Raw genomic sequence first — 13750 nt, forward strand, 5'->3', positions numbered from 1 at the left:
ACTCTTGAGCTGGCCTTTCCCAGCCAGGGCTACTCCCACCCCATGAAGAATACACAACAGCTGCTCATCTTGCACCAGGTTCTATGTATTATCAGACCGGCTGACAGGTAATAACATGTTTTCTTTAGCAGAAAGCACAACATTGATCAGTAATTATTAAAAACAAACAAAAAAATAAAAAAAAACCCAACCAAACAAAAAAAACCACCCACAAACCAAAAACCAGCCACACATACTGAACTGCACAGCTCTGCCAGCAGGTGAGTCTCTAGACTGGGAGTCCAGGAGGGCATCCTCCCACCACAACAGCAGCCTGCAGGCTGAGCTCTGGGCCAGCAACACCTAAGCAGTGTAGTCCATGATCACCCGGCCTCTGGGAAACATTTAAGAAAAAAAATAAAATAATAAACACCATACTCTGCTGCCACGTTAGCCAACGGCGAGTACATCAGAACTCATTCAAAAGAAAAAACAAACCCAAGTTTGCTCCTCACGTGAAAAAATATCAAGACAAGTTGCCTTTCCGTCCTGTAACACAATTCTATCAAGGCTGTCGGAAGCAGTAGAGTTGACAACACTAACAGTTCTGTAGGTTGTTTTGTTTTTATAAAGATGGTATAAGGAGTTCATAACCAAACTTCTAAAATTAAAAGTTCCTAGAAGTCCTACACTTGGTTTTATGGCCTAATTAAACAGGCCTGCAAACAGGTCCTCAGGCTTTGTTTTCCTGAAGGAATAAATTGAGGCAGGGGGTGAAGCAGGACATGAGATGGACAAATGCCACCTGTGCTCCACAGCGCAGAGACAAATCGAACCAGCAACCTCCACCTTCTCTCCTAGCTTCCAACACATCAGACAAGCCAAGACATTAGTTCTGGATTGGGAGGTCTGTTTAGATGGGCTCTAGCAAGTTTTGAAGTTTGCAGATGGGAAGCCAGCCCTAGTTTTCGATAAAAGTGTGAAGAGGGAGAAGACACTACCGAGGAGCGCCGCTCCAGTGCACTGAACATTTCTGGAAACCATCTTGATTCTGACAGGGATCCCTTTGAAAAACAAAACCAAATAACCCAAACGCTTGCCTGCAGTTTCTCTCATTGAAGAGGGTCATAAAAGCCTACAAACCTACAAGGAGCAACAGTTACACAGCAGCCCAGTTACAGCTACCCAGAAAGGTATTAACACTTGTACACCTCTATATATTAATCTTTATAAATACAGTATTCTACAGGAGAAACTGTAGAAAGACGTCATTCAAGGTTGTTGTTTTTTACAAAAGCTTGTGAGGGCTTTTGTTCAGATCTCTGCCTTTTTTCTGCCAGTCTGGAACACTTGTTCTTTTTCCTCCTCCATCTCCCACCCAGTCCTAAGCGGCTTGGTTTGTTGTCAGGTCCAACCACTGTGCTTTGCCATTTGAAGCGGTGGGAAGGAGACCACATGAAGAGCTGCTCTACAACTTTCAAGGGTGAAAAGCTAAAGTGTGAGGCAGGTTCAGCTGTCAACAGAGTCCCCGGGGGAAGCGGGCAGTCATAGTTCATCCCTGGAGGATGGCGTGTTGAGAGATGACTGGGAAGGCAGGGCATCCGTGTTCTGGGCATCGCTATGGATCTTGCCCTGCTGTCGGGATTTCCAGGAGTGTGTTCTGTCCCAGTCCGTTGACACGGTCTCGTTGTCCCAGATGGTAGAGGTCTCTGTGTCACTGAGGTAGCCCGGCTGCCCTGTGTAGTGGGTGGGGTAAACAAGCAGGGGTTCTGCTGAAAAGGCTTTCAAGTCTCTGGACTGATAGTACTCCATGTATTTTGCTCTAAAGAGAAGAGAAAAAGCACCAGTAACAAGCAAACGTTCATCAGTGCCACTGCTTATACAAGTCAATCCACTGTGCAAACAGGTCCCACGGAGTAGAGATAGTTGCTGGGGTGGAGTCTGACTCTCCAGAGTCAAAACCACAAGCTTTACAACCACACACAGCCCAGCCCATACAACCAAAGCCTCCATTACCAGAGATAGCCATGTGTCTCACAACCAAAAAAGCACGAGGAGCAGCCCTGTCCCCCACCAGATAGGCTGCAGAAGTGAGACACACCAACACGATCTGGCTTAAGATCATTCAGCAAGACCCAGCTCATGTCAACCCCAGCAATGAAGGCATCCTACTTACACAGGGTGCTTGTTGTACATGACTGGCAGAAATTCATCTACAGGCAGCATCTTGCTGAAAGGCTCAGCTCCGATGAGTTTCTGAGCCCCTTGGTAAGAGATTGCGTACCCCAGCGTCCAGTAGGAGTAATCGGCTTCCACCAGGTTCATGACATTGGGAACTGCTTTCTCAGGCTCCTGCACCTGCATCCTTTTCCGGCCAATATAGCTTAAAGGGTGAGAAGACCATGAAAATTGGAACCAAAGTGAATCTGCAGCAGTTAGGACCACAAGAGTATTCATGTCAACCAGGGAAGGGCAAAAGGTCAACTCAGTAAGTAATCCCTGACCAGATTTCTTTTGCACAGACTTCTTTCCTGCACCACCCCCAACATCCATTTCTTAACCCAGGAGGTGGCATAGATGTGAAAGACTTCATAAGGGAGCTAAGATGACATCGGACTGAGCTGTGTCAGTTCCTTTGTCACAGCAGCATCTCCAGACACTGTTGAGATCAACCAGCGCTGCCCACAAAGGACAGTAATGGTACCCAATGGGCATTCCAGCATCAGCCTGCCCCAGAAGGCAGATCTGTCCTGATGGGAAGAGCCACTGAGAAGTCTCTGCCACCCTTCCCTGCACTCCAGCATTGATGTGCACCTCTATCATGACACAGCAGGTGCTGCTGCCCTTCTCTGTGTGCCCAGGAGCTCCCAGATGGCTGAGCACCAGTTACTTACATAAGCTCCCAGTCTAGTTGGGCTTGTTCAATGTCATCCATCAGCTTCATGAGCTTCCTTTTAAACTGGTGTTCAAAGCGTACGTCATCCTCAATAACAAGCGTCTTCTCCAGTTGTCTGTTCACCACCTGAAACAAGAGGGTTCAGAAGTGACCACAGGGGCACACGTGGGCCACTCTCTGCGCCTTGAAATTGTTGGGGTCATCCTGACCTGGCACTGCCTTTCAGACCATGCCAGTAAGGAGGCTGGAGAACCACTCCCAGATTCACAGCTCAGCTGGGAGAGACTGCAAGAGCCAATGAGACTATCTGGCTTAAGATTCTTCAGCAACACCCAGCTCACGTCAACCTAAGCAATGAAAGGCATCCTACTTACACAGGGCACTCGTTGTACATGACTGGCAGAAATTACTGAGCATCTGCAACCTAGAAAAACCCTCCATCTGATGTTGCACCATCTAGAACCCATGTGCTATCATCTAGCATGACCACAGCAACCACCTCCTCAGAAGAACGATGCCAAAGCTGCTGTTCAGAAAAACCGCTTTGTTGAAAGTAGGTGTTCCTGAAGTCTAGGAAGGAGGACAATCCAGTATATCCAAAGTCTGGCCCTGATGATTTAGAGAACACACGTGTGAAGGCATCTTGTATGTAGGTTCTCATGTTCTCCTCTGACTGTTGGCGATTTAGAAGTCTCAGGCCCAAAAGCATAGCCTGACTTCCCAGTACTGAAGTCACTCCTGCTGGCTCTAGGCTGGTTGGATCAATGTCCTGCCCTGCTGAGAGCTGCTGCAACCAACACCTCTGAAGGCAGAGGGCTGCCTGTATTTGGGTAACTGCTGCCATTGCCCAACCTTCTTTCAGTACCAAGTCCTTCTCCCCACCTCCACCACACCTTACTTGAAATAATCCCTCCTGTTGATGTTGGGCTGTGTAACTCCAGCATCTCTGACCAGCACAGCCCAGACCCTCTCAAGATTCACCCTCCAGGTGACCAGGGACAAGTGAAAGCTACAGCTTTTAGCAGGACACCATTTTTAACACCGTTTGTTCTTCAAAACCTTCTTGCCTTTCTCCTAAGCAAACTCACTCCAAGCAAGCTAGTGGATGGTTTGCAAAACCAGTCATGAAAGTGTTATGATAAAAATCACTCAGAGCTGCTGGCAAATGGAAATCAGAGAGGAAAAAGCTGAACAGGGCGTTCAAGAAAACCCCTGTGCATGATCCCTTACCAACCAAGGAAAACAGTTCCATCCTACACTTCCAGAAACCTGTACTGTATTTGATGTTCTGCCCTGCGACTGGCTGGATGTCTTCCCATTGTGCTTGCCCACAGCACCTTCCTGCAGGAACCTCGAGGCACCCACAAGCTCCTTACCTCCTTCCAGATGTAATAATGACTAAGGAAGCAGCCGATCTCTCCTCTGGTTAGTGGCCTGGAGGAATAGGGGTCCCGGTAACCAGGGAGCATATCGATGCTGAGAGCTTTCAGCTGACTCGTGTTCAGTGCTCTGAGGAAGAGAGAGTATCTATCACCATTTCTTTAAAAAAACCAGTAAATTCAAGTCAGACACAAACGCAACATGGGAAATGCTGCTGATGTTCAAAGAAAAACCATATCTTGAGAAATTCTGCACTTGTTTTCACTCAAAAACCCAGAGAAAAACTAACTACTTGATTTACATTTCTAAATCAACTTGACAAACTTGACTTCCTGTGGGGCTATCAACTTGTCAGGTCATTGGCTTAGACTCTGTCAGTGACTTCTTGTGGGACTATCAACTTGTCAGGTCATTGGCTTAGACTATTTTTCTAAGAGACTTTGATGGGCACCCAAGTCTCAAAGACCACTAGGTGGCACGTGGGGTTCCTATCTCCCTGAAGCCTTTTTGCAACTCCCAAATCAAAACTTTCTGCCTTGATTTCTCATTATAAAAGCATCTTAACGTACCTCAGACTAAGGTTGGAAAGGGCTGTGTCAGAGTTAAGACTGTAGCACAACAGCTTTAGTAGCGCTAGGATGGACAACCTTTCCAGGACATAATTGCTCTCAAACACTTTCAGGCCTTTTTAGAGATGAAATTATTTTAACCTGATTTTCATCTTACTCAGAACCACACCATCCTGATTCTTCCATGGAGAATGAGTAATTGCAAAAGAAGAAAGACAGAGAGAAACTGCCCCAAGCAGACTGCCAGGTAAATAAAGTAATACCTCTCCCCTCAGTCCACCCTTCTCCACCAGAAGGGAGGTAGGGGCAACCTTAGATGGTGTTAAGCAGTGATGAACAACCCTTTCTTTGCAAACATCAGCAACCCCAGCCAAAACTCACTTTCCATCCACAGCCTCCACTATCTTGACTGCGATCTCCTGCTCATAGAGAGTCCGCAGCATCCGATCCCGCCTGTCCTTCCGACGCTTCAGGTTGATCATGAAAATCTGGGTGGAAGAGAAGGACATCAGCCTACCAGCATGGGAGTGAGGAATAAAAGGGAGTCCTCATCAACTCTTCTCCAGCAGCCCCACTGGAAAAGCAGATCTTATGAAAACACAGTGTGTGTTTTCATTCCAGGTCACTTAGCATTTGTCAAAAAATTGGAGTTGAAAGCTAAGGCTTGTTCTCCGTCTAACAACTACTTTTTATGGATGTTCACAGTGGAAACTTCCTCTTTGAGATTGAATAAAGGTGTTAGGAGACCAGTTACAGCTAAGTCTGTAATTTCCAAAGATACAGGATGTTTTGACTTATACTAAACACAGAGCAACATCTCCAGCCTCAGTCCTAGGGGGAACACTGACCCACCTGCTTCTCCACAATGCTGCCACCACCTCTATTTAGGATTATCAGTAGGGCCACCATCCAAGCACAAGGACACAGCAAAGAGATGCTTTCTGCAATTACTTCAGGCACTGAAAATCCACTGCTTCCCCTGCCAGAGCAGAGGAAGCACAAAGCCAAGCCTGGGAACAGACATGTCTGGGCAGGGCTCGGTCCAAAACTTGAAGAGACAGACTCTCTGGTGGAGAGCAGAGGACTGAAGGCCTCATTTTGCAGGTAAACTGCACAGGGTCAGGGATATTTTTCAGTCCCAGGCAGACAAGTACAAGTGCAGCCTTGTAGCCCGCGGAGCAAAACCTCATCCCAGTAAGAAGTGGATCAAATTCCAGGCCAGTACAAATGCAAAAATAATAAATTGGATAAATAAAGCACAGCCACAAAGGACAACATGGAAAAAACCTACACCAGCTGTGTCCTAAACACAGACGCTCAAGCACACGCAGCCAAATCAGGTTCAGACTTTACGAGTCATATAAACAGACGTAGCAGAATACACCAAGAAAACAAAGGCTTCCCTGATCACCACAGCTCCCTCGGTCACGGAGCCACCACCACCCTGGCAGCTGCATACACAGGGCTTGCTGGCTCTGTGATTAACACAGACACCGGTTAATTAAAGCAACAGCAGATCTATCTCTCTACAATGTGAGGCAGAGTCGGGAGAGGCATTTCTGCAGGGTCTTGGAACACTACAAGTGTCAGCAACCATCTTTCTAGTTCACTTTAACTGAAGGCCACAGCAGAAAAATGCGATGACCAAGCAGGGCAGGGGGAGAGCTCCCTGTGAGCCTGACTCCCCCAGCTGCTCTGGGCTCCCCACTGAGGTGAGAGGAATTGTTGCTTTCTGTCAGTGGAAAGCAGGAGAGATTTCCCAAAAGACCAGTTCTTGCCACAGAATGGAAGGACTGCCAAGCTGCTCTGCAGAGTCAGATGTAGGGGAAACAGCACAACAACTGGGGAGTTAAATAACCTGTTTCTCACACTCACTTCTGCCATCTCCTCCTGGCTGGATTAAAACATCCACACCATCAAGACGGGAAGCCCAAAGATTTACTGGGCACTGCCCTTGCACACAAACCTGCCTTCTGATCAGAGGTCTCGTAGCAGGTACTAAGTGCCTGCAGACCTGACCAGCCCTGTTTCATCACAGCAAATGCCAGAGGGAAAGACCACTCCCTAAGCCCTTTCCCTTCTGCCTCCCTGAGCTTGGCAGAAGTTCTCCCCAAATAACGATGGCTATTTTCTCCTTGCAAAAAGCTCGAGTCCAAAAAAAAGAGTGATCTAACTGTGAGAAAAGATAGATAATATACTCCAAGGGAAACATCTGGAAGCTAAGCTATAGGGAGAACCCAGGTCCTCTAAGTGATAAACAGGAAGACAAGACAAGACAACGGCAGCAGAATAGGTTCCTTACTTCATCAAATCCCATCTTGTCAGGGTTCTTCGGAGGAAGAGAGACATACTGAGAGGGTTCAATGGGAGGACGATCGACTGAAAGAGAGGAGAGATCCCAAGCATCACCCTCATGTACAAGCTGCATTAATGTAACTTATCTGCATGTGTTTACATCACTGGGCCTAAAAAGCCCCAGGGAGCTGGGAGATGAAGTCAGTGCAGGAGCGGGTGCAGTAGGAAGGATCCACATTGCAAAGCAGAAGCCTGCAGCCATGTGCCAGACAGATCTCATGACAAAAACGAGGTTCTGCAGCACCCCTTCCACATCAAAGATGCATTTTTGCCTTTAATAGAGGCAAGTTAAAAGGTTTTGTGAATGGGGTTGACATGATCATGAAGTGATTACATCCCTAGGTAGAAAAGTGGTGGAAAATGGAAAACTATGTATCAAAACAGTATGTGAGCAGTCACACTGGGAGGCAGAGTCCCAAGGGAAAGAGAGCTGGGCCACTGGAAGCAGAGCTCTACAAACATTAACTCGGGGGTGTCCATCATGGCAGGGCACAGCAACTTACTCATAGCCTCGATTAGTGTGTGCACAAAGTTCTCCGTTTCTTCTTGCAGCGTCTGGTGTGATTTCAGGGGCATGGGAAGGAAACCATAGTGCTCGTGGTTGCAGATGAACATCTGTATTCCTGGAGACCACATTAAAACAGAAATAAAGAGTCAGGTCATTTATCATCAGATTTTGCTGCTCTGTTGCTACGTAGCCATAATCAAACTTATGCCAGGACCTCAGTCCCAAGAAGTTCTACTTCATAAGCAAACGATTCAAAAACAACACAGTGCCATTTTCTGTTTTATTTGGCTGCCAGCAAGTGGCCTCTTCTATAAAACTAATTTCTACTTGCTCCCTAACAGCAGGTATTTTTAACTGTAAACGGTTTTCTTCTAGGAGAGACAGAGAACCTCCCCCCTCTTAGACCAAAGAAAGGGTCTTTTTTGGTCTTTACCTTCACTCCGTGAAAACAACCCTACAGTAGAAGGCAGAAATGGCCTTTAGCAAAAGCAGTGCCTGACACTGACAGCAGGACTACTGTGGATAACTGGGGAGTTCCACAGAAGCTCCTAGCCCCAAAACCCCATCTGTGGTGCTCAGACCTGGCACCTCACCCGACAATCCCTTCAGACCCAGAGCCAGAAGCAGGAACAGGTTTTCACCCTCTGAGTAAGCCCTCAAGCAACGCAATGCCTGGCACAGGAGCCAAATGGGTTCCCACCTGCAGTTGTGCTGAAGGAGAGGCAGCAGCAGTCCTGGGACCCTCTGGGCAAAGAGGGGTGCAGGTCTACCACAGCAAGCAGCCTTAGAGAAGGAAAAAATTCAAAACAAACTCAGCATGGCTAGGGGTGATGGAAGCTTTTGTCTCAGCTTTCTCCGTCAGGCTGCAATAAATATGGAATGACTCTTCCAGGGTGGAGGAGGCAAATCTGACCACCAACTTCAACAGCACAGAGTTGGCCAAACGTGGGCCCAGGCAGTTCAGCTCCCCTAGGACCACAGAGGATGAAGCTACAAGACCCTAGGCATTGGTGTAGCTGCAGGGTCTATGAGTAGGCTACCAAGGGATTCACTCCGGGTTTTACAGTCAAGCACCCTCCTGCTTCTGTCTGCTTCTGCTAAAAAAATAAAGGCATTTTCACCTGTGTTGGCAAAAGACTTTAAGGAATATATAGAGTAAACAACTTGGAAGTGCCTAATCTACCACCTAACATGGTCCTTTCCTCTCCAGTACTAGTTTTTACAGTGCAGTGAAGATTAGAGGAAAATCCTAACGAGAGACATCAGTGAGCAGCAAAGATGCTTTCAAAAAGAGGTGATAACGTAACATCCTTCTACTCAAAAGTTTTTGCAATTGCTTGTTCAAGGAGCTGAATCTGAAGGTGCGAAACAAAGAGAAGATGCAAAGCCTCTCCTCGGAGCAGATGCCTTTGCAAGGGAGAAACCCACCCGCTGCTGAGCTGCTTCCCTGGGAACGTCCCAGCCAAGTCTGCTCGCTGTCAGCTGTACCTGCAGCAGCACTGCCCTGATGTCACACCAGGCAACACAGTCAAAAGCTACAGCCAGAGAAGCCAAGGGAAAATATTTCCGTTGTTTTTCACTGAGCTGTGGTAAGATCCTTTCTTAATTAACCGCAATCTGAAAGCTGCTAGAACTCATACAACTGGTCAAGCAGATTTAAAGAAAATGCAAACCTACAAGATTTTCTGTGCCCCCTCCCCTTAATTTATTTTTTTTAAATGAAACAAGGACAACCACCTCCCAGCCTCTAGGAAATAAACAAAAAGCAGACACTATCTGGTGTGTTGATGCTTTCATATATTAGTCCTCCTAATCCCTGGTATTTTTAGCAGAGCGGAATTGTCTGCATTAATGATTCCGGTGTTTCTACCATTTTAAGTTCTGCAAGTAAATTGCTGGCTCCGCTACTTGCCAAAACACATTCAGCTGTCAGCTGCAATTTAGGTAAATGGCAGAATAAAAAATACTACCTGCTGACATTAATGGATTTGGCACTGATCTAATCAACTAATCTTATCTGGCTCACTGATCTCTCTTCTTATCTTCCGCTGGCTTAAACACAGTTAATCTGCATACATTCATGCCAGTATTTCTGCTCCTTCTGGGATAAAACCTAGTTTTAAATGGTAAAGCTACCTTAAAACGGGGAGGGGGACTCTCGTGCTCCAACTCTGTTTTTATAATAAAATAAACAACTGCTATAAAGGACAGAAAAGCTATAGGTTCTTGTATTATTATTAGCCTTTGTAAGGCAGCGATCAGGATTCACAGCCCTGCTGTAAACTCAGCCACGTAGTCAGGCAACCTCAATCTCCCTCACATCCCTGTGACCAGACCTTCCTGCTGGCTGGCTTTAGGTTTTCAGAGCCTCAGGCTGAAGGGAAGCTCAGGAGATGTGGCTGGCTAAACGCTATCTTGCAAGTACAAGGGGCTCTACAGAGTCCACTTTTGTGAACAAAACACCCCCAGCGAGTTTTGTTCTGAGTCAGTACTCCCATTACAGGCTACGTGGGATGGTCCCTTTGGAGCATCACAAAACAGTTGCTTTGGGCAGTAGATTTCACAGATGAAAATTGATGGTTTGATGTGAGGCATTAAGTGCAGTACTTGGCCTGGACAAAAGCCAACATAATTTATGACTTCAGGGAAGTAAGTGAAATTACTCCGAAGAGAACTATACCTCAAAGTCCATACATTTTTCACATTTCTGAACTTGGATGTCGTCCTTTTATCCTGGGTGACAAAACTCAGCCCAGGACACAAGCCAACAATCTGTGCAGATCAGCGGGCCAGACTGCTGAAGCAAAGCCTTTCATGTCATGGGTCAGTCCTGGAAAAAGCTAAAGTGTTCTAGGATGGAAGGAAAAAATGATGGGTTTGAATCCCTGAAATATTTTTTAAGCAGCTGGAGCCAGACTAATTGGATGCTGCATTTCTGGAAGAGCTGTCAGAGGCAACAAGTGGGGCAGCTTAATGCAATGCAGTTACCAGACTAATTGGATGCTGCATTTCTGGGAGAGCTGTCAGAGGCAACAAGTGGGGCAGCTAGATTTGAAGGAACCTACTTAGCCATCCAGACTTAAATCTCCATTCTCCTTTGGAGCCAATGTACCGATGTCCTGACTCTGAAAGTCAGGGCCCCAAAGGTGCCCTTGCAAGATCACATCTCACCTCCCCTATCTTCCTCTGCCGCCCAAGGGCTCTAATTTCAGCTCCTGCTGCCTCTCCTCTACCATTCATTTCTCTCACTTGATGCCCCGCATCCCCTTGTAGCCGAATTTTAAAAAGCCCTGCTTAGTACACCAAGACAATACTGTCTTTTGCAGTGCTGCCAAGAGCTTCAAACCAGAAAGATCACTAAAAGGAAAGCTGCAAACAGCTGGTGGCTGACATGCTGGTCTGGGAATGGGGGTAAAGGCAGTGTTCTCAGCCTGTCTCTTCTCCAGAAGAGACTGTTGACAGCAAGCTATGCTTCTTCACTTTCTCTATGCCTGTCCGTCCTCCAAGAACAGCCCTTCCTTCTCACCTTAACTTTGCCTTTTTTGCAAACAGCTGCTGCACTTGACTCGGTGGACCCACAAACAACTTCTCCCTACTAATTTACCTTGGTTAGCCAGCAAAACCAGTCATGAAGTTCTGAACAGAAGTGCATTCCATTGGTGCTGCTGAGGTTTCATCAGTCCCTTTTTCCTTCCTAAGGCCCCAAACTTTCCCCTTTTCAACACAGCAGGGGAAAGAACAATACAGATGGCCATTAAAATCATAATCTTCCCAGGAGCTCATTTCAGCTCTGCCACATATAGGTATGCCAGCCAAGACTTTGCTGGAGACACAATATCCACCAGATCCATTCTCCAAAAATAAATGGGACTCAACATCCTCACTGCAAGCACAAGCAGCAGCAGCATGTACCTAAGACACCCTGATTTCCCTGTGACACACGGAGCTCTGTGCAAACACCAACAGCCATTCCAGACAATGGAAGAGGACATTGAGGTTGTGACTTGGCCTGAAAGGACACCTGCATTTCAGGCCTAACTGCAATCATTCCACTGCCTGGTAGAAACTGATCCCAGTATCAGCTGGAGTGGTACACGTTTTCTTTCCACTGTGCCCCAAGGATCTCAAGGTGGTGCAGTGCTCAACTGGTTCTCCTGGAGCACCAGTGATACACTGTCAAGTAGGCAGAGATTTTACTGCTCACACACCAGCTCTGACCTGCTCTTGCATGAAAGAGATTTCCTCTCAGCAGAGCCCACAGACTCCCCATCACTCCCCTGAAAGTTGCACGGATTTTACTTCAAAAACAACAAAAAGCACACACAAAGAAACCCCTCCTAACTCTCAAACAACTCTTGCTGAGCTGCCATGAAGCCAAGCCTCATCAGCACTGCGCACATGCAACTTGGGTTTTGTTTTGCACAAGGGCTGCTACATCTAAAAAGAGTGTCTTGCCCTTGCCCCCTTCCTCATGGGAGTCTCTGCAAAGCAGTGACTTTAGATACCTTACCTACAGACTTTGGAATGCCTTCCACTCTTAAAGCATTCACCTGTGTCTTGCTGTGACACAAATCGAGGGTGGATGCCACACATTTTGTCTCTGAAACACTGTCCCCGTTCCAAGAACAGCTCCCATGTCCTTTGAAGCTAGCTGGGATTCAAAACTGCATTGCCAGTCACTTGCTGCTGGTTATCCCTGACCAGATCCAAAAGAGGAAAGGGAACAGGGTCTTAACCTACCACTGAAACCAACATGTGTCTTTTGGCCTGTGAACTCAAAGTAGAGATCTGCACGTCTCTACTAGAGAATCCTCCCCAGCAAAGGCTCCAGACATACCTGCTTGGCGACTGGAGAAGGCGAAGACCATGATATCATCAAAGCTCCAGGTGTAGTCCTGGTGGGGTGGGTAGAACATCAGTTTGGTGGAGGCCTCTTTCCTCAAGTCAATGAGGAACGTGGAGTGAATCATTGGAACAGCAAAACACCCCGTCCTCTTCCATTCCCGAATCAGAGGGTAATCCAGGGTCCTTTTGTAATAGCCCTGCAAGCACAAGGAGGGGGCTGCTTGTTACAAGAGATTTGTGTTTCACAGATACTCCCTGGCAGAAGCTTATGCCCTTAGCCTTCCCCAGCAGAGATGGATCAGTGCCAAATTCTGATTTTGAAGTGTCCACAATTTGGAAAGGGCTCAGTCAAGTATTTAGAAACAATCTCCATCCCAGCAGCTATTGGAAATCCAAGCCTTTCCATGGCAAAATTCCCTTGCAATAGAGCTTCAAACCTCAGACTTTTTTTCCCTGGCTCTCCAGACTCAGGTCTGCCCCTGGAAGCTGGTGAGCACCTATTGCATCCTCCATGTTCAACAGGCACAAAGGACACTCAGTGTCTCACAGAATAGGATCTGCAATTATTTCCGACCATGACTTTTAAAAAAATCACTTACTTCACTGCAGCAAAGGCAACATCTCGGTCTCCATCAGCTGTGTAAGAATCCCTGCTCCTCCATCCCAGGGCAAGCAGATTTTCCACCCACTCCTGAGCTCTCCCTGCAGAGTCTGTCTAGGGGAGGCCCTTCAGTCAGCTCCTTCTCTGTAACTACAAGCTTTGCCAGCCTTCCAGCACTGTGGGTGCAACATCCACGTTGCACAGCTCACAGCTGGCTTTGCAGGTGCAGTATGTCTAAAGCTATTAGATTTGGAAACAAATACACTGAATCCCCCAGAAAGAAAGTCCTAAGGCACCAAATTAGATATCTAGACACAGCCGACAGTTGAATCCTGAGCAGATTCTGGTCTTTACAGAAATGATGAGTCACTAAAATAAATTAAAGTTACTTTTATGTTATATTTTCCATTTTCCTAGCAACACCCGAGCAAATCACTGCAGAACCACTTTACCCTGGTCTTGTGTAGATGCATGGTGTGGTGCATTTGTCTGTTTATGCATCTGTCAATCGTCCCCTCTGGCCTTCAGATACCTTCTGACCATACTGTAAGGGCTAGATATCTGAGAAACTGCCTGATTTTCATGAAAAGGAAGTACTGGGTAGAGAGCTTACTAGG

General features: G+C 46.9%; 1 protein-coding gene across 1 annotated transcript in view; it reads right to left on the reverse strand.

The window, feature by feature from the left end:
* Positions 1 to 64: 64 nt before the first annotated feature.
* Positions 65 to 13750, reverse strand: part of COLGALT2 (collagen beta(1-O)galactosyltransferase 2) — a 57638-nt gene continuing 43952 nt past the window's right edge. Inside the window, exons 5-12 of the mRNA XM_014948342.1 lie at positions 12525 to 12729; positions 7683 to 7802; positions 7127 to 7203; positions 5206 to 5312; positions 4252 to 4384; positions 2874 to 3001; positions 2156 to 2362; positions 65 to 1801 (exon numbers count right to left, since the gene is read on the reverse strand). Of these exons, the coding sequence (XP_014803828.1) occupies positions 1525 to 1801; positions 2156 to 2362; positions 2874 to 3001; positions 4252 to 4384; positions 5206 to 5312; positions 7127 to 7203; positions 7683 to 7802; positions 12525 to 12729 (1254 nt within the window). The 3' untranslated portion in view covers positions 65 to 1524. The remainder of the gene's footprint in view (positions 1802 to 2155; positions 2363 to 2873; positions 3002 to 4251; positions 4385 to 5205; positions 5313 to 7126; positions 7204 to 7682; positions 7803 to 12524; positions 12730 to 13750) is intronic.

This window comes from Calidris pugnax, unplaced genomic scaffold (assembly GCF_001431845.1).
Source record: "Calidris pugnax isolate Ruff unplaced genomic scaffold, ASM143184v1 scaffold30, whole genome shotgun sequence".
NCBI classification, from domain to species: Eukaryota; Metazoa; Chordata; class Aves; order Charadriiformes; family Scolopacidae; genus Calidris; species Calidris pugnax.